General features: G+C 40.2%; 1 protein-coding gene across 1 annotated transcript; it reads right to left on the bottom strand.

Annotated features, from left to right (window-relative positions):
- Positions 1 to 1,262: 1,262 nt before the first annotated feature.
- On the bottom strand, positions 1,263 to 25,444 carry LOC115664644 (protein ENHANCED DOWNY MILDEW 2-like). Its single transcript, XM_056306736.1, has 16 exons — positions 25,029 to 25,444; positions 24,846 to 24,942; positions 24,396 to 24,721; positions 24,134 to 24,281; positions 23,966 to 24,067; positions 23,278 to 23,370; positions 22,209 to 22,250; positions 21,776 to 21,886; positions 18,639 to 18,710; positions 18,368 to 18,486; positions 18,237 to 18,300; positions 17,307 to 18,158; positions 2,815 to 3,107; positions 1,944 to 2,258; positions 1,672 to 1,755; positions 1,263 to 1,603 (listed from the first exon to the last, which is right to left on the bottom strand). Exons 1-12 carry the CDS (start codon positions 25,442 to 25,444, stop codon positions 17,505 to 17,507), a joined length of 2,244 nt encoding a protein of 747 aa, XP_056162711.1. The 3' UTR covers positions 1,263 to 1,603; positions 1,672 to 1,755; positions 1,944 to 2,258; positions 2,815 to 3,107; positions 17,307 to 17,504.
- Between the last annotated feature and the right edge of the window lie 161 nt (positions 25,445 to 25,605).

Below are 25,605 nucleotides of genomic sequence, written 5' to 3'. Positions count from 1 at the left end.
TTTTTTTTAATCTCCCCCCTGCAATCACCCGCTGAGAATTTCAAATTCATAATTTTTCGTTGACTCAATTTGAAAAAATTGCTATGTATGATCGAAAAAATGTATAAGAATAGAGAATTATCATCGATTCATTGTTATTGTTGCTCACCCACCAATATTGTCTCGACGGAAAGTGATTTTATTATTCTATTGTAAAAAACCATTTTTATAGGCGTAGAAGAAACTTTAATGTATGTATTTATTGAGGAGTTATTAGATATTCTATCAACTGTCCTACATAATTTCAGTTTTTAATCCACACCGTCCAATAATCTAACGATATAATGTTGGATTGTGCAAGTTCTCAGGCCATTGGTTTAAGCCTCATAAAATAACCTTTGCGTAGAATGTCCACTATTTGAACTTTCTTGTAATTTTTTAAGAATATTTTATGTGTTTATTATATTTATGACTATCTTGCCAATAAGATTATTATCTGGAGAAAAGAAGAGAAAACAACCGATCCGCTTCGTTGAATGGAGACCTGATGTGTTCTCCATTCAATTGCCATTGCAGTTGAGTTATTTACACGATCGTACGCTAGAGCTGTATTATCTTCATCCCAAAGATTCAATAATAATCGACCTTGCTTTCTATATTCGCTATTATTATCACACGTATCTTTAAAATGAATGAACAGAAAATAAGTAAATATATCGAGGAGTAACACATTGTCTTACGGAGCCTAACCAACCATGTTTCACTAGCTATATATGAAATTATAGAGTTCGAGTGGAAAAAACAAAACATACCATACAAATACTCGTATCTCGTAAATCAAACTAAATCATAAAAAAAAAAGTGAAATTGGATTAAGTTTTACTTTGAGTGCAGAATACTGGCAAATGTGCACGCTGTCGCTGATAAGGACCAAGAAGACGAGCCTGAAACAAGTTTACTGAAAAGAAGAAAAATTAGCATAATCAAGCAATGCTATAGTTATACTCACAACAACAGAGACCTCAAGTAGACAGAATACATAGTTATAATACAACCAATTTTGCATTTGACAATTTTATGTAATACTAATATAAACCCCATATTGCATATAAAAGAAACAAAATCAGGTCTTCCTTCAGAAGGTAAAGCTGACTCAACGCAAACACGATGGGCCTGTTTGTTTGTGCTTTTTAGAAAGGAAAAAGCAACTCATCCATTTCAAAGAATTATGAAAAAAATATGTGAATCCATGAGTTAGCATTTGTATGTTCTAAAAATTTCAAGTGTTTAGGTTTAAGAAAACGACAATATACATCCGCCACAAGATTTAGAATAAGCAAAAAGTAAGTCTATCTAGACAAGCAAGTGAAATGGATCAATTTTCCTCAGGAAAACAGGGTTGAATATCCAAGATCGTCAAATTCAACTCATCTAGCAAATTTTTGCTGCAATAAAAGATAATAGTATCTATTATCACACTCTCAGTAAGCATACCTCCTCTGCACCAATCTAATGAAAAGTGTTGGCGAGGGACAAATGCACGTTCCATGTCAACAAGTGCAACCACCATCTTCTTGACCTCATTCTTAAATGTATCAAGCGCGGCAGTTGCAATGGCCACAACCTAATGAATGATTAAAAACACTGTGATACTGTTCAAACTGTTGCTACATGGATACTATAAACTAGTACCTCTCTTTTAAAAGGAGGATATCTCCCAAGACCTGGTGTAGCAGTTGCAGCAGCACAAACAATGTCCAGCAGGACATGGTGCACCTGTTCAGCCCAATGTTGACACAAGGTATGACAAGGGGTAGGAAAGGAAAATCAGTGCATTGCATCTGAAAGGAATCTTCAAGAAACTTAATAGGGCGGTAGCAAGCAGAGAAACTTATGGAAGCAGTAAAGAAGGCTCAATGCTTGCAAAGAATGACAGGGCAATTAACGCAACTAAAATCAGCTACCACATCGACACAGAGCCGTGATGGCTCTTTTGCCATCTTCAAGACACTTTTTATCAGAGATCTGAGTCCTTTCTCTGGACAGATAAAAATAAGGTTGATAACTATCTGCCTCAAGCATAATCTGGTATGATCACAAGGCCCAGAGATAAATATTCCAGCAGAATAATCAGAGAAGTATGGAGATCATGAGAGGAAATAGCAAAACCAATATACCCTTTTGACGTTATCAATATCAAAATGCCTATCCAAGGGAACCTGCTTGATGCGGTTAGGAAAATTTCCCTCAAAGCTTGCAACAATCTTCCAACCACAACCCTGCAAAGTTAAAATAAGGTTTGTAAAAATTTGTGTCATCAAGTTGAAGAAATAATGCTCGAGTAATTCTCGTGCCCTGCATCCCATATGCTACTGTTATCTCTAGAACTTAAAAGAGGGAAAGGAATCTTATTTCAAACTTTTCTTCTTCTATCTCAACCCAAAAATCAGAATTTGAGGAGACTACATGGCAGGCAAACAGAGTTAGTCTCTCAAGCACCCACATTGATTACTTTTCATCAGATGCCACAAGTCCCTAGGACCAATGATACTGGTATAGACCATATCTGACTGTCGATGGCCAGAGGAGCATCACATTTGCAGCAAACTAAATTTGGCAAAGCTAATATGTTATACAGCACAAAAACATTTAAGACAACATTATTGAAAAAAATATACTGCTCCAACATATTAATATTTGTAAATGATATATCAGCCTTGGAAATTGGATAACAAATGAAGTATATCCAATTCTTCTTAAATGCAAAAGAATTTTAAGAAATGAATGGATGTAATATTGTGACTCTGCACTTAAGCTTTGGAATCATATCCTTACCTCGTCTAAGGTGACATGGGTTATGCCAAGTTTTCATGCCATCCAGCTCTTTAGCTGTTGGACTGCTTATGGAGGAGGCTCTATTTCTAAGAAGTCCTGGAATGTTGCACCGCTTTGTCTCATGTGGTGCAATTGCAAGGAACGCAATAAAAGATTGTTTGAGGGTTTAGAATCTTTGGCTGCTTCTGTGCTGTGCTCTTTTATTCAGCTTTGGACATCTTGTTCTAACTTCGCATAGTCTTGTGATTTTCGCTTTGTTTTTTGCTTTTGTTTCTTTCTTTCCTGGTACATTTCTGATCCATAAAAAAAAAAAAAAACAATGTGATGGAACTTAGCAGCGTGCTGCATATAATCACTCCCAAACTAGTTAAAGCATTATATTTTCCAATGCAGATTGTATGTCATGTATTGCAGCGTGCTGTAGAAATGAACTGTAATTTTTTTATCACCAAAATTTTTAACAGCACACAAAAAATTATTAATTGATTATAAGTTGTGTCGCGACCTAAAATTTCTCTCAGGCTAATGGATTGTTAAGACTAAGCCTAACTCGGGCCCTCCCAAGCCCTACCAATTCGCAACTTAGGGTTTAAGTTTTTAACATGCGAAAGTTTTCATGCTTGGAGTCGCCACTAATCTATTTGTGGTAGGTCGATTAGAAACCTAAATAAAACATAGGGAGATATGTTTTATTCTTACGAACCAGAGATTCTAAGCTCGGGGACTTGATTACGCTAGATCTAGTCTAACGCCCTTTCGGTACCTTTTCTTTTCAAAAACATTTGTGCAGGCAGTCTGGATCCATTTTAACTTAGTCACTAGCATGTGAGGTGATCATGCGGGTGCGCAAACCACCAAAGTAACACCCAATAATCAAAACATTAAATAAATTGCAAGATTGGGAGAATTACTTACCTCGAAGCAACGTAAGCATCTGCATTGTTAGCTAGAAAATCACATCAACAATTCTAATATGATTTCTAATTAACAAGCAGTTCACTCAATATTTTTTAGGATTTTCACTTATTTAAATGAAAACTAACGTATATGTAATGACGTGCAAAAATTAACATGCGATTAATGCAGCCTAACATGCAAACTATATGTCATGCGACGACGTGACCTAATTCTAATGACGGACAAATGATTTATTTTTGGTATTTTCAAATGAAATTCGGAATTAAAAATTACTCAAATTAACATGCAATCTATCCTAGAGAAAATGATTTGATCTATCCTAAAGTGATTCTTTTTTTTTTGGGGGATTTTTATTAAAATTCGAAATTATTAAATATCCTAAATAATCCACTAAGATTAAAATAATTTCTAATTTAAACTAGGAAATATGCCACCCTAAATCCCAATTTAAATCAAATAATTATCTTATTCTTTTGGATATATTTAAGATTCCCTAAGCATGCAAAATTTCTAATTTAAATCTAACTAACAATTTTTTTGGTTTTCTTTATTTAAAAGAAAAACAATCAAACAAAGATACCAATCACATTCAAACAATCCACGCAATCCGCAAGATTCTTCAAATTCAGATAAGGCAAAGAAATCAAACTAACGGTCATATCTATAGGGTTATACATATCGACAGAAAGTTGATTGTTTAAATTTGGAAAGCAAATTAAATATATTATCGTATCCAAGTGATTATGGACAAGATAACGATTTTCCGTATCGCCGCGTATCGTACCTTAGGGATAAGGTCGGATAGTCGTCCAGATACGTTGCCAAATTAGGAATGATTCCTAATTTTTAGGTGTTTTCGAATATTGCGGATATCGCAAATATTATCCTAAGATATATAGCTATCCATCAAAATATTCACGAAATATTCGAATACCCGAAAACTAGGAAATTAAATAAATATTCGAATAATCTTACCTAATTGGCGGATAATTCCAAATTTGAACTCGTGGCGGATCGGGATCGCGGCGAGTGGACCGGCAACGGATAACCGATGACGGGCGACGAGCGATCGACGGCGGATGCGGCGACAATGGACTGGCTCGCGACCACGGAGTCGGCCGCGAGAGTGACGCAACAGCGGGGCGTGACTCGACGGTGGGCTCTCGGTCAACTCGGGATCGGCAAATGCATCATCGTCCTTCGGCTTTTGACCGAATCTGGCTGGTCTTGTAATGGTCTTCTTCTGATTATCAAACTTTGACTATTTAAGCCCACACAATTAAGCTTTCCACTTGACTGTCTTCAATGCTTCAGTGTGTATCAAACAAAAGCCGATCTAGTCATGCAGGGACGTCAGACCAATTGCTGGATGTTGTGGTCTCGCATTGGCAAGAGAAGGAGAACGGTGACGTCGTGAGCGTTGAACTTGGAGCAGTAAGCGGCGCTCGATGGCTTCGTCGTCAGAGGGCTGGTTCAGCGTCGTTGTGTAAGGACTTCTCGCCGGTGCGAGGCTTGAGCGGGGCACGAGCGGCGGAGGTGCGGATTCGGTAGAGATCGGAGCGAGGAGGGTCACGACTCACGGCCACGAGTCTGGCCGTGAGAGAAGCAGCGACAGGCGGCGGCTCAGCAATCAGCAGTGGGACGGCAACGTCACGGAACAGCAGCGGCAGGAGTCCGCGCGTGTCAGGGAGAAGCGGCAACCAGCCCGGCGTTGGAATGGGCGACACGGGCACGGCAGTGTCGACTTCGGGGCAGCAGTGACTCACGGCCACAGGTCTGGCCGTGAGCGTGCGCGGCGTTGATGGAGGCCCACGGTGAGGCCACACGGATGCGGCGGCGGACAAGTCCACCCGTGATCCTCTCTCTCCCCCCGTTCCTCTCTCTCGCTCTCGTGTTTTCTCTTTGTCTTTCTTGTGTCTGATCCGATCCAAATGAAAAGCCCCTCCTTCACGCATTGCACTATCATCTTATTTATATGCCAAGAAATGGAGCCCACCAAGGAAAGAAAATATACAATATTTTCTCTTTTCAACCACATATTGCACAATCTAGCTTTGCAATTTCTTTCCTCCTCTCCCCTCTCGCACACATCTTCTTTTATATTTGTTTTGTCTTCTTCACTCCCCAAATCAGAATATTGTCCGTATTTCAGCCAATATTCCACGCCTAAACCGACAAGATTACGCCCTTCAAGACTCGGAAAAGAATCTCTCTCTTTTTTATCGATTCTTGATCAAGAATTATGCACCAAATATATGGCAAACATATAATATACACACAATCAAGAATATAACCTTTTGCACGATTTATATGTTGCTCTTGATCGCATGTCCCTAGATCGTGAACTTACGAAAATTCTTTCTAAGTGTAGGACCCCTCGCGCAAAAATAAATGGGCTAGGCCAAAATCTTTAATCCACGCGAGTTTAGTCCAATTTCCATTGAGTTCACAACCTCTGCACTTGAGTCCATCCGCCGCCAGTCCAATGCAAATGCAACTATGTGAGCCTAAATACAAATTCAAATGCTTCTAATCTATATGCTAATTTTTTGTCTAGGGACTGGGCTCGATCCCTAATTTTTATGCAACGAACGACTGACTGGATTGTCAAAATTTAGGTGTCAACAGCTGCCCCTCTTTGAAGGGGAGCTCGAAGAGGTTTCATTCAAAGATAAAATGATACCTGAAATTTGACTATGCAAATGCAATGAGAAAAATTAATCTTTTTGTCGAGTAAATGGGATCTCAATGAGCCCACACCCATTTTCTAATATGATATGAAAATGCAAATGCAAAAATAGAAAACATACCTGCATTTACTTACCTGAAGATTTGGAAAAGCAAAATTGGGGTATGGATCAGCTTTCGAAACCCGCCAAGTATCTGGAATTCCCAATAGTATTTGAAAGCTCGAAAATCCCCTTCGGATTTTTAGAGTAGAGCTTGAGATGAGATGGGCTCGAAAATTCCCTTCGGATTTTCAATGAAAGGTATCGAATAATTCCCTTCGGACTTTCAAGAAAAATTCCTGAAACTTCAATCAGATACTTGAATGCGCTCGATGATTCCCTTCGGATCTTCGAGAAGATATCTGAAACTGCAATCAGATATGATTAATAGGATCGAAAACTCCCTTCGGATTTTCGGAAATGATATCTGAAACTTCAATCAGATACTTGAAAGGGCTCGATGATTCCCTTCGGATCTTCGAGAAGATATCTGAAACTGCAATCAGATATGATTAATAGGATCGAAAACTCCCTTTGGATTTTCGGAAATAATACCTGAAACTTCAATCAGGTATTTGAATGGGTTCGATGATTCCCTTCGGATCTTCGAAAAGATATCTGAAACTGCAATCAGATATGATTAATAGAATCGAAAATTCCCTTCGGATTTTCGAAAATGATACCTGAAACTTCAATCAGATATTTGAATGTTGAAAAATATTTAAACAAATTCGAAGCTTCAGATAGCAACTCAAGCGTCAGGAACTCTTCAGTCTTCGAGGAAACATTACCTGTCGGACATGACTAGAGCAAAAACACATATGCATTCATAAAAGAGATTAGCAATCACGGCTACTCTAGAACACACATTTCAAAATTCATTAATTCAATTGAGGTTTATGCATGATGGTTTTACCATATTTGCATAACCAAATTTCCACTATGGAGAATTATCATTAAGACAATTTTCACTTATAACGTGGATTTCTTAAGAATGCTAAATGAGAGACTTTCAGTTAAAAAGGGCTTTCACTCACTCTCATTCAGAAGGGCTATTTTATGAGAATCACTCCGTCTCACCATCATCATGTCGACAAGGATCCGAGTATTCTCGCAAGCGGTACGACCTTACCAATCTAAGAGGTCTTTATCAGGACCGTAGTGTCGGTTTGGTCAATGGCTTAACAAAGGGGACTCTTCGAGTCGAGGGTATTGAAAGAAAATACTCCACAATCATCTTCGGGTTTACAAGTCAAGAACCCTGCAAAATGAGATAGAAATAGACTTGCTCGCACTTCTTCGGGCTAAGCTTATAAACATCTGAAATTCTACGTTAATTCAAGTGCCCTAATCAGAAGAGACTTTGCAAGGGACGTAACGTAGGCTAGGTTCACGGGTTGAGAAACGAAAGTATATATCAGGCTAAGAAATGTGTATAAGGGTGAGAGTTGGTGATCATCTAGGCATAATCACCGGTTTTCTTCTTTGCCTTGAAGAATTGTCTTCTTGATAGATGTACTATCAGTCTTGAGTTCACCACTTGATTCCTTCGAGACTTGTAAGACCACTGATCCACTGGGATTCATGACTTTGACATGTCATATCTTGACATTTTTTCTCTAAAGTTCTTCCCTTTTTTTTTTCGACTTTTCTTTTTTCATGGGCATGGCCTTGCTTTTACCTGGCACACTGCTTTTTTATGCCCCTTAGCTTTCATTTTTTTTTTTTAAACTTTTGACACACACTGTCTACAATGCATACATTAGCCAACCACACTTTGGCTTATTTTGACCGAATGACTAACATTTGGACTCTCAGGGTCTTCGTCTTCTATTGGCGCTCCGGATATGTTGCATGGACAATGATGGCTTTTACCTTGCCCCAGTGTGGGGGATGATCACCAACTGGATTTTTATGAAATGAAATTGCAGGCTCAAGTGGGCTAAGCAATGGATAAAGTGTGTAGGATAGAGAAAGAACCGCTCTTCATCATTCTAAGGCACTTGAATTAATGTTTGAGTTCATTTGCAATAGCAACACTTGAAGATTGATGCAAGTGTGAGTAAGAAAATTTCTATCCATTTTTCTTACCTTACGATGTCGACTTACCTCCAGTTTACCCCGATGTGGGGTGGTTCTTGACAGGGGTAATTTGAAAAAACTTCTCCAAGTGTTTGGGCTCAAAGTGGCGAAACAATGGATAACCTGTAGTATTTGGGATAGAGAAATGAACCGCCTCTCGTCATTTCGGTAGTCGTACCTTTCGCGAGATAACCCTTTACCTTATGGACATGCAATTTTTCCACTCATCTCACAAGTGTATGAATAGGGGAAGGTGTATAAGATATGGCTTGCCTTTCATCATCCCAACATATCTCATTTAGCATACTCAAGCAATTCCACATCATTCATTGAATTGTCCATCTTGACAAATTTCAACATAAAATTGATGAGTCAAATAGGTAAACTTACCAAGCAAAATTTCTTTTCCTTGAAAGATATGATCATTTCACAAGCTTATCAAGTTCAAGCACAAAAAGTTTGCAACTTCCGAACATATTTATCATACTAAAAAATCTCATCATAAGCATGAAAAATATGGGATTGAGCATTCAAAATAAATGGTTGCTGCAAAAGGTGTGAGAACATCAACACAAAGAGACATTTTTGGAATGGGAGCCCTTTGATTGCCCCTATTTAGAAGGAATGGACACATGAATGCTCCATCGTTGTTTTTGCCCCTGCACAAGAGAACGTGCATGAATAGGATTCTATGTAACGCAAAATGAGACTTAGTAAATTTCGATTGTCCAAGGAATTATCTCAATGGCCGCTACAGGAGTCTGTCATGCCCCCGATTTGTCATCTCCTTTTCTGGCTTTCCAGATATAGCACCAAACCAAATCAAGTTATGATTCATTGCCCCCAGATAAGTCTTTGCAAGCTCACTTTCCTTCGAAGGCTTTGTTAGCTCTCAATTGGACCAATGGGTTCATCATCATTGAACTGGATGTGTCATTTTCTTATCACAACAAGCTAGAGTATTATGCTCTGAGACATGAAGTAAATGAGTCAGACAAACAAACAGGGTTTATTTGATGCATGATTTGGAAAAAGGTTTTTTTTTTTTTTTTAAAAACAATGAAATGCTTTTTATTTTCGGAAAGTCTTTTTTTTTTTTTAGGGAGCATGAGAAAACCCAGCCCTCAGAATTTCTCCTTGGATGATATTTTCTTTTCATGGTTGGATATCATCACCGGGCTAGTTTAATATACTTTAACATGTCCTCAAAATGAAAACAAACTTGTAATTTCATTGAATAGAATCAAATGAATTACATTATTGGAAGGGAAATGCAAATAATCAATGCCCTACGAATCAAAACATAAACATGAATTGAAATCCTAGAAAGCAGGAAATCCTAGAAAATACTTGAAATCCTAGAAAGCATGAAAGACTCCTTCGCAGAGGAGTATAAAAACAGAAATTTCTCTACTCAATAACAGCATCCGTGCTTCCAGCATGGTTGGGTAGAGGGTTCCGCTGGACATTTGGTTGATCACTGCGGAAAGAGAATGCCTTTGTGTCCAAGAGGTCTTGAATTCTATGCTTCAGTACGTAACAATCATCAGTAGAATGACCGACCTCCCCCATATGATACTCACACTTCTTAGAGGAGTCATAACTAGAGAACCGCTCGGGGTTCGGGCGTTTCGGCTCACTTGAAAGCAAATTTTTCTTTTGGAGAACAGGCGAGAACTTTGGATAACGGCCCGGGCAGGCGTGAAGTTCCTTTTAGTACCTTGTTGTCGACTAGTGAATTGGCGTCCACCTTGTTGTTTGCGAGACGCATTGTCGGAGCAAGTGTCACGGCTTTGTTGAGAGTAAGCTACATTCACTTCAGGTGTCGGTTCCTTATCCTTCTTGAGGGTGAACTTCTTAGCAGAGGTAGCCTGCTCAGTGGCCCAACCATCGCGCAGAGCGATCTCAATGCGTTCTCCTACAGGTATCAACTCAGCTAAAGAATTGAAATTAGAACCCAACATTCGATTACGAAACTCGAACGGTAAAGTCTTCATGAAGGTATCAAGCATCTCCTTCTCAGTCAACTCGGGGGTAATTTGCACAGCTAGAGCTCTCCACCTAGTAGCATAGGCCTTGAAGGTCTCGGTCTTTTTCTTCTCAGTGCGAATCAAATCCTCACGTGACGGGGCCACATCAATATTGAATTTGTATTGACGAATGAAAGCATCAGACAAATCCTCCCATGTCTTGAGCGAATGAATCTTTTTCAAAACGAACCATTGTAAGGGGGGTCCGGTTAAGCTATCTTGGAAAGTGTGGATCATGAGTGGCACATTATCAGCATACGGCGCCATCCTCGTCGTGTAGTATTGTAAATGGACCTTAGGACAGGAAAGGCCATCGAACTTATTAAACTCAGGCGCCTTAAACTTCTTAGGGACTTGAACCTTGACAATGTGAGCAAGACCTCGTGAGAATTGATCATCAAAGCCTTGCATTTGACGGAATTTTTCTTCAAGCTTATCAATACGCTCAGCCTCATCACTCTTTGGTGGCTTAGAAGATGCATCGCCCCCATCTGTAATGATCGGACGAGCTTGGTCAGTTAAAGTTGCACCATTCTCGGTCGAGGAAGTGCCAATGGCAACAGTTTTTCCCTTGTCTTTTGACTCAACAGGAGGAGAGTCATCGGGCAGTACAATCTCTACACTCGGTTGAGCGGGTGCAGACAGTGTGGAAATGCTTGTCTGTAGAGAAGCAACTTGTTTGGTGATATTCTCGAGCACATTCAGGACTTGCTTCATTTCGGTTTCAAGGACAGCAACACGAGCCTGCTCATTTTGGTCAGTCATTCTTGCTCTTGAGCGAGTACGGATTGGGGAACGTTGACGGTCCGTAATAACCTAATTAAAAAATAGAGCATGGTAAGTATACGTCCTCAAAACGATCAGTCCATGACTCAATCTAATTGTCCCTTTTTATTCCCATTTTTCGTGACATTTTTCATTACTCCATGTACTTGTGAAAATGATGGCAAATTTCTCAGAAAATAATGACCTATGACACATCCAAGAAAATAAAGACATAGATTGAAAATAATTCTCCAAAAGAGCTTTCTTTTTTCTTCTTTTTTTTTTTTGTTTTAAAAAAAAGGACTCAATGATTATTACTTTCAAATTAAAAACCGACCTATACCTATCATGGACCGACCCGAAAGATGCAATAACTAAATAAATTGCAAAAAGGAGAGTTCAGAAGACTTACTTTACCCGGTAGGACATGGCAATCACATAGACACGCGCATGAAATGTGAGGTTCGATTTCTATCTAGACTCTGGCTTACAAAATGGAGACGCGAGGATTACCGGGCTAAACCAGTCATGGTTGTGGTTAGACCGAGGTTCCCCTGACTCCGGCTTAGTCAAAGAGCCGACCCGGGTTGCAAAGGGTGCAACCGTGGTGGGAACTCAATGACACCGTGAAAAAACTTTCGGGACCAAGGAGGGCGACCCATACCACGCGGGTGTGGTCGGGGTGTCCGCTGTCTCGGTACCATCCTAAACCTGTGCTGCCCAGGTCCGGCAGCGGGTAGTGTGTGCGGTGTAGTGAAATGCAAGGCATGCACAACAAGTTATATCATACAGCTCTTCGTACATAAAATAAACCATACATCCAAACACCTCCCTGCAAAACAAGGGTTAACAATCACGCCTCCCCTTATACCTCCCAGTCTGCAAAAACATTTAACACCTAAAATGTTAGGGACGAACACAGGATCCTCATTTCGCCAAGCAAAAATATTTTTTGAAAAGAAAAACTGGCCTAAGTCCACTAAGAGTTTTAACTCAATTCCCAGTAGTCGCCAAGCTGTCGCGACCTAAAATTTCTCTCAGGCTAATGGATTGTTAAGACTAAGCCTAACTCGGGCCCTCCCAAGCCCTACCAATTCGCAACTTAGGGTTTAAGTTTTTAACATGCGAAAGTTTTCATGCTTGGAGTCGCCACTAATCTATTTGTGGTAGGTCGATTAGAAACCTAAATAAAACATAGGGAGATATGTTTTATTCCTACGAACTGAGATTCTAAGCTCGGGACTTGATTACGCTAGATCTAGTCTAACGCCCTTTCGGTACCTTTTCTTTTCAAAAACATTTGTGCAGCAGTCTGGATCCATTTTAACTTAGTCACTAGCATGTGAGGTGATCATGCGGGTGCGCAAACCACCAAAGTAACACCCAATAATCAAAACATTAAATAAATTGCAAGATTGGGAGAATTACTTACCTCGAAGCAACGTAAGCATCTGCATTGTTAGCTAGAAAATCACATCAACAATTCTAATATGATTTCTAATTAACAAGCAGTTCACTCAATATTTTTTAGGATTTTCACTTATTTAAATGAAAACTAACGTATATGTAATGACGTGCAAAAATTAACATGCGATTAATGCAGCCTAACATGCAAACTATATGTCATGCGACGACGTGACCTAATTCTAATGACGGACAAATGATTTATTTTTGGTATTTTCAAATGAAATTCGGAATTAAAAATTACTCAAATTAACATGCAATCTATCCTAGAGAAAATGATTTGATCTATCCTAAAGTGATTCTTTTTTTTTTGGGGGATTTTTATTAAAATTCGAAATTATTAAATATCCTAAATAATCCACTAAGATTAAAATAATTTCTAATTTAAACTAGGAAATATGCCACCCTAAATCCCAATTTAAATCAAATAATTATCTTATTCTTTTGGATATATTTAAGATTCCCTAAGCATGCAAAATTTCTAATTTAAATCTAACTAACAAATTTTTTTGGTTTTCTTTATTTAAAAGAAAAACAATCAAACAAAGATACCAATCACATTCAAACAATCCACGCAATCCGCAAGATTCTTCAAATTCAGATAAGGCAAAGAAATCAAACTAACGGTCATATCTATAGGGTTATACATATCGACAGAAAGTTGATTGTTTAAATTTGGAAAGCAAATTAAATATATTATCGTATCCAAGTGATTATGGACAAGATAACGATTTTCCGTATCGCCGCGTATCGTACCTTAGGGATAAGGTCGGATAGTCGTCCAGATACGTTGCCAAATTAGGAATGATTCCTAATTTTTAGGTGTTTTCGAATATTGCGGATATCGCAAATATTATCCTAAGATATATAGCTATCCATCAAAATATTCACGAAATATTCGAATACCCGAAAACTAGGAAATTAAATAAATATTCGAATAATCTTACCTAATTGGCGGATAATTCCAAATTTGAACTCGTGGCGGATCGGGATCGCGGCGAGTGGACCGGCAACGGATAACCGATGACGGGCGACGAGCGATCGGCCGAGGATGCGGCGACAATGGGCGCTCGCGACCACGGAGTCGGCCGCGAGAGTGACGCAAGCAGCGGGCGTGACTCGACAGTGGGCTCTCGGTCAACTCGGGATCGGCAAATGCATCATCGTCCTTCGCTTTTGACCGAATCAGGCTGGTCTTGTAATGGTCTTCTTCGATTATCAAACTTTGACTATTTAAGCCCACACAATTAAGCTTTCCACTTGACTGTCTTCAATGCTTCAGTGTGTATCAAACAAAAGCCGATCTAGTCATGCAGGGACGTCAGACCAATTGCTGGATGTTGTGGTCTCGCATTGGCAAGAGAAGGAGAACGGTGACGTCGTGAGCGTTGAACTTGGAGCAGTAAGCGGCGCTCGATGGCTTCGTCGTCAGAGGGCTGGTTCAGCGTCGTTGTGTAAGGACTTCTCACCTTGGTGCGAGGCTTGAACGGGCACGAGCGAGCGAGGTGCGGATTCGGTAGAGATCGGAGCGAGGAGGGTCACGACTCACGGCCCGAGTGCCGGCGTGAGAGAAGCGGCGACGAGGCGGCGGCTCGGCAATCGCAGCGGTGGGACGGCAACGTCACGGAACAGCTGGCGGGGAGTCCGCGCGTGTCGAAGAGAAGCGGCAACCAGCCCGGCGTTGGAATGGGCGACACGGGCACGCGGTGTCGACTTCGGGCAGAGTGACTCACGGCCACGGGTCTGGCCGTGAGCGTGCGCGACGTTGATGGAGGCCCGGCAGTGAGGCCACACGGATGCGGCGGCAGGACAAGTCCACCCGTGATCCTCTCTCTCCCCCCGTTCCTCTCTCTCGCTCTCGTGTTTTCTCTTTGTCTTTCTTGTGTCTGATCCGATCCAAATGAAAAGCCCCTCCTTCACGCATTGCACTATCATCTTATTTATATGCCAAGAAATGGAGCCCACCAAGGAAAGAAAATATACAATATTTTCTCTTTTCAACCACATATTGCACAATCTAGCTTTGCAATTTCTTTCCTCCTCTCCCCTCTCGCACACATCTTCTTTTATATTTGTTTTGTCTTCTTCACTCCCCAAATCAGAATATTGTCCGTATTTCAGCCAATATTCCACGCCTAAACCGACAAGATTACGCCCTTCAAGACTCGGAAAAGAATCTCTCTCTTTTTTATCGATTCTTGATCAAGAATTATGCACCAAATATATGGCAAACATATAATATACACACAATCAAGAATATAACCTTTTGCACGATTTATATGTTGCTCTTGATCGCATGTCCCTAGATCGTGAACTTACGAAAATTCTTTCTAAGTGTAGGACCCCTCGCGCAAAAATAAATGGGCTAGGCCAAAATCTTTAATCCACGCGAGTTTAGTCCAATTTCCATTGAGTTCACAACCTCTGCACTTGAGTCCATCCGCCGCCAGTCCAATGCAAATGCAACTATGTGAGCCTAAATACAAATTCAAATGCTTCTAATCTATATGCTAATTTTTTGTCTAGGGACTGGGCTCGATCCCTAATTTTTATGCAACGAACGACTGTCTGGATTGTCAAAATTTAGGTGTCAACAAGTTGGGAAAAGTTTGTCCCGCCATTTGGAAAGGGTTAAATAAACAATGGCATCTTACTTAGCACTCACTCCAATTTACATAATTAGCTAACGAGCAGAATGTCACCGTAAACCCAAGATATGTAAGTTGCATGAGAAGCAAGCTAACACAGCTAGAAAGGGAATCACAATTTTGGCTCTCATTCTACTCTATGAGAGTGGTTCTAACTTGTAAAAATGCCCAAGCTTAAACTAATATGTAAAAAGAAACCATATGAATTTAAGGCCCGTTGGAAAACCATAGGTAAGTGATGTGGGATATTTTAACATCCCCTCTCACCAGTAAAGAGACAGAGCATGTTACGTGGAATTGACTAATGGAAAGCTTCACATGAGAAAAAAAGTGGGGGGAAACCTCACTCTAATAATGTTAGAATATCCTATACAAGAGTCTAAACTATTACGTGGAAGGAGACGGAATGAACATAAGGCCCACTCAAACCCCATGTAAGTTTCGGCGAGATAATCAAGGATTAAAGTTGCAATAGAATTATCTGCAAAAGAAAACCTATCAGCTCGAGGATGCCAGTGTTAGTTACTCAGCATTAACCGATAGATTTCGATAGGAGGATGCCAGTGTTGGTAAAATTCTATAAAGATGAAATTAGCTACTTCTCATTCTTGATAGGTGGATGATCGCTCCCCCTCATCTCTATGATTCAGTATTAATCTGGCATATACTATTCCCAGCGCACCAAGGTATGTTACCTTCGCTTTAACCAAATCACAACAAAAATCATGCATCTCATTGATGCTACACATTCGTACATTCGAAGAGAAAAATGTTTTGATACGGGTATCATGCTTGTGTAGGAGGTTGCATTGAGTTTTGTATGCGAAGAGAAAAATGTTTTGATATGGTTATCATGCTTGTGTAGGAGGTTGCATCGGGTTTTGTATATAATCTGGAAGGGGCTAAGAGGTTCGAACGAGAAATGATGCCAAACGACATGTTGACAGGTGAAGAATGCTGAGTCGACTTCCAATTCATCAATGCGAAGAGATAGATTGAGAGGCCAACGATATATGATCACGTGCCCCATGAGGTTATGAACCGATATTGATTTCATTAATGAAATTATTAATTGGAGGAGAACCTCTCTCACGAACTTTATTCCGTATCCCATAATTAGTGACTCAAAACTCCCTAAAATATCCTATCCAACTCCCTTACGAATTTTACTCAAATTTCTAAAATGTCGAAACAAACCAAGGATTGCCAATTCAATTCTAAATTTTTTATTATGCCTATTAAGTCCTAAACTATTTCACGTTTGCCAATTGGATCTATTTGGCCAATTGTTGCCGAAAATTACTGACATTGATAATTTTTAATAATATTTTATATTTTTATCGATTTTCGAATTAATTTTTTATTTCTCTTTTTTTGTTTCTTCTCTTTTCCTTCCTTTTTTTTTTTAATTGTGGTCGGCGAGAGTCGCTGGGCCCTCACCAGCCACTGGGCGAGGGGCCCCTGGCAGGTCTGGCCTCGCATGCTGGCCACTACAAAAAAAAGAAGTAAAGAAAAAAAAAATTTAAAAAGATACAGGACTCAATCGGCCGTATCGTGAAAAGGCTAAGGCTAAGAAAATAGATGAAAAGAAAAATTTTAGAGGAGATGGACATAGGAGAGTGTGTTTTCAATCATGCCTAAGAGCAATAGATGTCAACTTGACGCGCTGCACTCCCGATTAAGAAAGGCATCCGCAAATTTCAAGCAGAAAGCGAACTATCAGAACCATGCTGTAAAAACTTGTCCTCTTCTCTAAACTAAAATTGTATAGATCGCCGTTGAGATTACGATTTAACAATCTGAAACATTGTCAAAACATGTAGAAAGAGGAAGAACGGGAAGTAACATCCAAGCACCTATTCATCAAGCCAGCCGAAAGCATTCTGTTGAGAGTATGGCCAACGAGGACCGGTAGCAAAGCCAGAAGAATCGCCTTGGTATCCAAATTGCAGTCCCCCGTTAGGATCATGATACCCGTTTCCACGAATCACGGTTCCCTCGGGCCTCGCATTTTTCGTTCTCGTCGGATTCAGTTCATCCAAATGGGGAGCATATCATTCCATCGCTGACATGTTCGCTTGCTGGGATGATTCAGCGATGGAACCCGGGAGTCCATAGGTAGATGTCGAGGGCCCTGGCTGGTCCTTCTCGCCAATCTCTCTTCTGCGTGTTCCGCTAGCATCGGCCTTTTGCTTAGAGGACCAATCATCGAATGACAACTTCCCGTCTGTCAACTTAAGCGAGGGATGATGAGGTGTTTCCTTTGCAGGTGACTTCTCATAAATTTCTGTTCCACTCGTTCCTAAATCATTGGCCTTCCCCGTAGAAGTCCCAGTAGCCTGGCTCTCCCTGCTTTCTCTTCCACTGTCATTGCGAGAAAAACACCCTTTTTGACCTTCAGCTGTATCGACTCTGTCTTTGGTTTCTTCAGGCTTGCCCTTTGGCATGGAGGTATCACTTGTGAGAGACGAAGTACCGACGCAAAGGCTCCGGTCATCTTTCGGATAACGAAGATCCAGTGATCCATTGCAATCATCGCTTGACAGTGGCCTCTTTCTCTTCGTTGGCAAGTCACCCTGCTTTTGGGCTATGGTCCTGTGTTTTGCAGTCCAATCTCGACGGCTCCATAGATATAGCAACGGTGGCTTATTTTTCCACTGTTCAATTTGTTTATCCTCCACGTCAATGGACCCTGGCAAGTAAAATGACTGAAAATGAAAGGGTTACAGTTAAGCCATCAGATGCAAACATATGATTAGAACGATGAACAGGATGTCCCATTTCACCTTTCCAGACAAGAATCGATCGTCTTCCCACACCAGATCATACCGAAACATTTTCTCATCTAATCTGCAACGCAAGACTAGATTTAAGTATTTGCAAAGGAAAAAGCGAGGGCTCAAAGTAAAGTAGTTACCTTTCAGTTTCGGATGGCACAATCAGAATAAGGAGCTTTGGTTTGAATTCAAGAGCTTTATCAATAAACTTGTTCGCCAAAGCTGCTCTAACTCCGAAAGGAGGATTTAGCCCCATGATCTACTCAGGAAGCAACATAATAGAATGATAAAACATCCAATAAGGCATGGATATATTCAGAGAGGGAGGGAGGGAGAGAGGGAGAGAGGGGAGCGAAAGGGCCAATACACCCAACCAAAATGCAGAAGGCAAAGCAAAACTCTGCCACTTACCAAATTCGACCCAAGAGGTAGCTCTTTTAGTTGGACAGTCATCCAGTCCCTCAGTTCAAACTCAAAGTAATTCTGCAATCAAAAGGAGGAGAAACTATATAAAACCAGGCTTACACGAAGGCAATTCCAGGTTCAATTACCAAGTACATTTCACAGAGATCATAGCAACACTAGCATTACCAGCATATGCTAAGTCCACCATTATTCTTCTTCATGGCATTCATTGAAAACTAAACTAACTCAAAGCAAATGCTAAAGCATGAAAAATGGGTTACCAGAGGCCACAGCCTGGAAAGACCCTAACAGAGACTCCCTATTTCAACCTATAGGCATAAAAAAGAATCGCTAACAAATTGCAAGTGCAAAAACAAATGGGGAACATGAAAAATAAACCTATTTTCTAAACCACAAGCAAATTGCATTTAACAGACACAGACTAATGTTCCATATTATCCAACTTTTTGACAGTCGTGTGTGCCTCAATGTAAACACCATGCGCAAAAGGCACACACACACCAAGTGCATGGGTCACTAGTAAAATTATTTTGGCATACCTCAAGTTTCTTATACAAGCTTCGAAAGCAACAACATCCTGCAAAATTGTCATTACTTCAGATTTCAAAGTCCAGCATAACCAAAGTGGTGAGACCAAAGTGGGAGCAATGAGGATAAGGCTGAGAAAGCAGGTAAATGTGGCCGACTCACAACTACTTACTCATGTCCTCCTTTATGGTTATGGATAGCCTATTCCTCCATATTTCATAGTTAACAGGATGGCTAAGCTTTCAATTGCACTTCAAACCACGATCCAGCAATTTTTTACCAATTTTTGGTACCAATTTCCTTTCACAGAAAATTGACAGTGTGTCTACTCCACACTTAAAATTATAACTTCAAAAGAATGATATAACAACTCATGTAGGTAGGCTACATGAGTCCTCCTGAATCAACATTCCCTACTGAGCAGGTCATGGAGATAATTTTCATTCATTGCTGCTGCGCTCTGAAGCTCAAGTACCTCGACACTTCATCCTCCTCTGCGATGGTGTACAGGTCATATGGATGCAGCATTGCAGATATCGACTCTGAATGCAGAGAAATACAGAAGACATTATGCGAAAGGAACCACACTGTTCCTAAAGAAATCTGGCCTAATGCATTCCAGAATGAAGTTCCGTGGGATTATAGGCAGGTATATGAACCAACTAGAGATGCTATCAGACAAGCCATATCAGACTTCTATGCAAATAATCCTGTATAACCACCTCAACCTCTGCAACCTCCTCAACAACAGTCGTGTTCCCAGGACCCTTGGAGTGGACCACTTTCTCAAGACCCATGGAATTACGGTCCGCCCTCTGATCTCCAGAATATAGCCAGCTAGCCGCAACCGACACTTCCTCACAGGGAATCCGATGCTCCTCAAAGAGAATCCGATGCCAGCACTAGCAACAGCAACGCATCTCCAGATTCTCTAAACATAGAAAGGCTGCAGCTTACTTTAGACCTGAAGCGATGGAAACGCTGGAAATATGCGGATGACGACAATCCTGGAGATGTCCTCTAGTCTGACAGTGATTTTCCAAACCTCTCGTTGTGAATTATTGTACTGCTACAATAAGTGTGCCAACTTTGGCCAAAGTAGGTGTCAGTGTACTTTATAAGAGCATCTAATAAAGATGCATACTGCTTGAGTCTATGGTTGTGCTGTTAAAGGTCTGTAATACCCTTGGACCTATATAAGGGTATCATCTTTCAGTTGTGGAATAAGACCGAGTTAGGATAATCTCTATGGCATACACATCTCCTATGTCTTTCTAAACACTTTCCCTCTCTTCCTCAAGGTCTGATAACCTTAGATATTTAGAGTTGCACTGTTAGCTTGATAAGGTGAACTGGTTACATGATTTTGTTCACCACTTGCCACTCTATAGATATTGTGGAACAGAAAATTTGTGAGACTTGAAAATTTTATGGTATGGATTTGTGATTTCTAGAGACTAAAAGGCAGTCCCTTGTTCAAGGCCAAGGAAGGGCCATGTTTGTGGGATAGCATATCTGTCTCAGATATTCATGAGTGTTCCATAGGCCCTTCCTCTCGTATGCCAAAAACATTTGCAGCGAAGTTCTCTGGTCTAAATCCTCATTAGAGCCATCCCAAATTTTTTCTACAAATACACTTGTTTCAACTCTATCATCAAATGCACATACAATCATCGACGCATTCTTATCTCGAACATTCTGGTTTCACAAACATGGTACTTTCCCATCCAAAATTCATCTTTCAGTCGGGTTTTAAAGTCTTATGTTTGGGAACGCTGTCGTTTGTGCTCCAGCTCGCAGTACAAGCTTCCTTCTTTGCCAACTTATATTTCTTTAAGTTCTAGCTCTTATGCCAATACCCTTAACTCTAGCCTCTACTTTTTTAACTGTTTTTTCCTATATTTTCTGTACCTGTTTCTTTTACTACCCAGGCCCCTGAGAAGCTTCCTCCAAACCCTCTTTGACCACTTCTCAAACATAACCAGCTATAGATTTGCGGGTGTTGTTTGTTCTGTAGCTCCTCCAAAGACTGTTAGCATATTCTAGAACCATATATTAAAGGATCCTAAACCTGATTTGAACTTTCTAAACCATTAGGAAATAAAAAGAAGAAAGAAACTTGCATGAATTATACAATCACACTGTTTGACTCTATTGTATTACAAGCACATATTATATGTGATCATGAATGAAACTACTGTTTATTGGAACAAATTACATGATGACTTGTACAAATGGATGCTTGAGACAGTACAATTATTTCATAGCCAACCTAGTCTAACCTCGGATACTATACTCAATAACTATGGCAACCATATATTTCCATTCCACAATCTAAGGACTTGTCTCTTCTTTACTACCCTGGAACAGGAACAAAGAAAGGCTCTACGTCCCTCAACCTCCTCCAGTGAAACAAGTGAACAACCACTAGACACAAGCTTACTAACAATAGTAGCAAAAAAACCACCCTTAAAAAGATTCCCCCTCAAAAAATAAAAAAATGAAATAGCCATGCTGCAGAACTGTCTGCAAAGACAACTAAAACATTCTTCACACATAAAACTTAATGAAATGAGTTAGCACGGGCAAATTACCTTTGGTGGAAAAATATCATAATTTTTGTAAGAGCACTTCTTTCCGGTCTCTTCAAGCTTCTTTGCCATTAAGCAGCTAAAATCATTAGCCCCACAACAGAAGTCAACAATCTGTCGATGCAATTTGTATGAGTTGGATGAGCGACATCAAAGGACATACGAACAGAGCCATTGTAAGGGGGAAAAGTTTAAGAAGCAGATTTCTTTTTTATGGCACACTGGTGAAAGATTAAATATTCACACGAGAGAATGTGACGATTGTCAGATTCATTTGAAGAAATATAAGCTCAAGTGAAGCAATTCAGAATTTCAATCTCTCAGAAGGAACCTCACCAATCATTTTGCCGATCACATGTAGATCAGCGTGATCTTCTACATTTAAAATTCTCAAGCATCAAGAGTGGAAACAAACTACTAAGCGTAACATTCTTACCATGTCACCATCCCGAACATACCAATGGAGCTTGTCAACAATCTGCGTCCAAGGATGTATCATTAAAATGTGCACTTCACCCATATAATCATACAGAAATATAATACACAAGCTTCTATCAAGACACATCATTTCTTTAATCCAAATGCCTATCCGACGAACAAACCCACAATATATATGCACATTATTCACCAAATACAAAACTGTCACCAGTTCAGATAAGTCAACAAATGCTTATGTGCAATTTTTATTTGTCAATGGGTGACAAAGAGATATCTTGTAGGTACTTGTCTCATCAAAGTAACTGACAATTTCAATAATTTCTCATAGAATTTTGTTGTTCAATTTCACTGGTTACAAAACCCTATATGAAGATCAGATTAGATGGTAGCATGTATACCTCAAAATAAAGATTCAATGTAAACAAAAGCAATCAGATGAAGGGACTGATTAACTCATTACTACAAAGAAACTGACTGAAACCTAGCGGGCTGACCAAGTGTCGTTTAAATGTGTAAGATGCTAGCCTCACTAAAAAGCCGAGTAAGGAAGCTAAGGAAATGAAACATCCATCTTCTTTTCTTAATTAAGAAAATCTCACCTCAGAGAGACTAGTGATAGATGAAATCCATAAGTCCTATATTTTCTTGTTTCAAGAAGTAGTATTCAACAAAAAATCAGAAGAATTTCCTAGAAAAGGCAACAGCTATAAGTAAATTTGGAGATTCCAGAATAGCTTTCAGCAAGCATAAATAGAGCAACAATTTGCAAGTTGTTGACTTCCATAGAATATCATAGAAGTGTTACTTTGTGAATGGGCTGGCGAACATTTGGTTACTTCTATGTTGTAAGTACTATTTTTCCCTATCAAATGAAAGGGGCTCCACAGATCTTTAAATTTCATATCAGAAGGTCGAAAATCAATTTATTTATCATTACTTATATATTTCATTCTGGTGTGTAACAATTTGCCAAAAAAGCAAGTGACCGAAGCACTACATCTGCACATAAAACCAACTAAAATTTCCAACTCAAAGATAAAAAGGCTTCAGATTCATAGAACAATCACCTCTTGAAGTTTATCCACTTTCGTAAAATGTCGACCAAAGGACGTGTAGCGCATACCATATACGAATGGTGCAAGATATTCTCTAAGCTTGTCCTGCAGCCAATCAAATCAGCATATGAGAGATTGTTCATCAAGAAAAAAATTGCAACAGGATGAAAAACATTCGATAGGAAGCATAACAAGGGCAACAAATTTAGAGAGTGGGCCATGTGAGTGAGCTAATGTATTTTTCTTTTCTCGAGTATCAGCTAATAGGGAGATAAATAATGCATGAACCTCCAGTGGTTATAAAAGATAAAGAAACAGCTGATTACAAAAAATTTAGATAAATAAATAAAGTAAAACAATATAAAGAAGAATGGTCAAAACAAATAACCGATGCAAGTAATGATGGAAAATAAAGGACCAGATCAAAGGTAAGAAGCCTAATCTACAGTCTGAGCTCACATTAGGTCACAAATAGAGCCAATGCTTTTGATAACTTAAAAGCCTAGCTATTCTTTCCACTTAAGAGAAAAACATGAGTGCAGCCGCAATGCATTGTTTCAATCAAGCACAGTGCAAATTACACCAGACATTGGAGGGAGAAGAGAGAGAGAGAAAGAGAGACCACATCTCAGATTGAAACTAGAATACAAGAATGCCCTCAAATGTGAGTATAGAAAAAGAATATGTGAAGGTGCTGAACCTTCCACGTAAATATCTGCGTTAGAACATTTGGGTCACAGACAGCTTTTGCATCTTCAATGCTGTCTCCTTCCTCTAGCCTTTGCAAAGCAGCTCGAAGAGCCTGCACGTGCAATCTTTCAATTAAAGTATCCTTATTGACGCATTGAGTTAGTGCATAAATATGTACCTGAACTGAACCATCCACTTCCTCAATAGTAATTGCCTTATCGACAGTTGACTTCAGATATTGTGCATGAGTAAGTGGCACTTTCTGCTCTCTAATAACATCTTCCATACTTACTGAAGATACAGCTTCTTTCATTAGATTCAAAAGCCTGCTTATCGTGGGAACACATAATTGAAGAATTAAATAGAACGGAACACATCCTACAGATGCGCATTCGCTGATCATTAAATACCAACTAAGATAGCAGACGAGAACGAATTACCTCCTCTCTGTGTCAGCATGTAGTGCAGGAAGTGAGTCATCTGACTTCTTGGAAGCAGGCTGCACTGCTCTTCTCTCTTCACTATCTGGTACAACTTGTTTTCCTGGTTTTATTTGCGTAGATGCCTTTGTCATGAATGAATATAACCTTTCACCTGGAGAAGTGTGCTCCCTCATGGTCAAAGACGTGCTGGGCTCCAAGAACCTGGACTTGGCAGTATCCTCGTGAAATTTCTTGGATGCATCTGTCGCTTTGGCTTTCTTGGCTATATCTTGTCCAGATGATATATTCACTTTTTTGTTTATACAATTTTCGCACTTAAAAATCTGCACTGCCGGTCAACGTCACGACAAAAGTACAATTAGAAACCAGAGCTAAAAAAAGGCCCAGCAGAATATTATCACAAGAACGGGTCTTGAATCTAAACGAAATAACAGGAACAAGAATAACCTTGGATTTTGCCAATGCATCATCCCTCCCTATAGCCTCTTCAATTAACGCCACATGGTCCTGCAAATCCTTTGCAGAAGGCTGGACCTCATAGAACCTATAAACCAGATTGAGAAAGGGTAAAATCACACATGCACCATAACACGTGAAGATGGTCAAACGGTAAGACTGATAAGAGCGTACCCCAAGGTTCTAGCCAAGTGCTCCCACAGCGCTTCTCCGGACGCGTCCGGGTGATTCTTGGCGTAGTGCAGGCAGTGCAACGTGATCAACACGGTCCTGATCGTATCCTGAAAGCGCCTTCTCGGCTTATCGAGCTTGAAACAGATGTTGTCCTTTGAGAGCACCGACACTTCGGGCCTCGAGCAGCTGAGATCAAACCTCCAAGACTTGACCTCTCTGTAAATCTTCCTGAGGCCGTTATCGGCAGTCCCATGCAAGAAGATGGTCTCTGCTGCTGCATCCTCGCAATCCTCCCGGTCGCTCCAGCTTACCGGTAGGACGGAGAACGAGATCGGCTTGTTGTCGTGGTCCTCGAAATAGTAAGTGGAGACCGTTTCCGACGAAGTCTCGGCATCATGGTCGGAAGAGGACGCCATGTTGCCTACGAGAGAAATGGGCAACAGGAGCGAGGCGTGCGCATTTTATGAGGCGGGGGGGCAGAGAGTGAGAGAATTGTACGGGGAGTGCCTGTCCAATAGAATCCGTTAAAAATGAGTAACTGTTTGCTGAATTTAGGTGGAGCTGTCGGAGGAGCGAA

The sequence above is a fragment of the Syzygium oleosum genome, unplaced genomic scaffold (genome assembly GCF_021117445.2).
Source record: "Syzygium oleosum isolate NSW1041296 unplaced genomic scaffold, Sole_v2.1 Sole_v2.47, whole genome shotgun sequence".
Classification (NCBI taxonomy): domain Eukaryota; kingdom Viridiplantae; phylum Streptophyta; class Magnoliopsida; order Myrtales; family Myrtaceae; genus Syzygium; species Syzygium oleosum.
This window is presented reverse-complemented; position numbering and strand designations above follow the sequence as displayed.

Excerpts from the sequence above, each read along its gene's own strand:
- LOC115664644 (XM_056306736.1), bottom strand. The coding sequence starts at position 25,444 with ATGGCGTCCTCTTCCGACCATGATGCCGAGACTTCGTCGGAAACGGTC. Across the intron at positions 18,487-18,638 it reads TACCTCTTGGGTCGAATTTG|ATCATGGGGCTAAATCCTCC; the intron begins GTAAGTGGCAGA and ends CTTCCTGAGTAG. Across the intron at positions 18,301-18,367 it reads GTGCCATCCGAAACTGAAAG|ATTAGATGAGAAAATGTTTC; the intron begins GTAACTACTTTA and ends CTTGCGTTGCAG.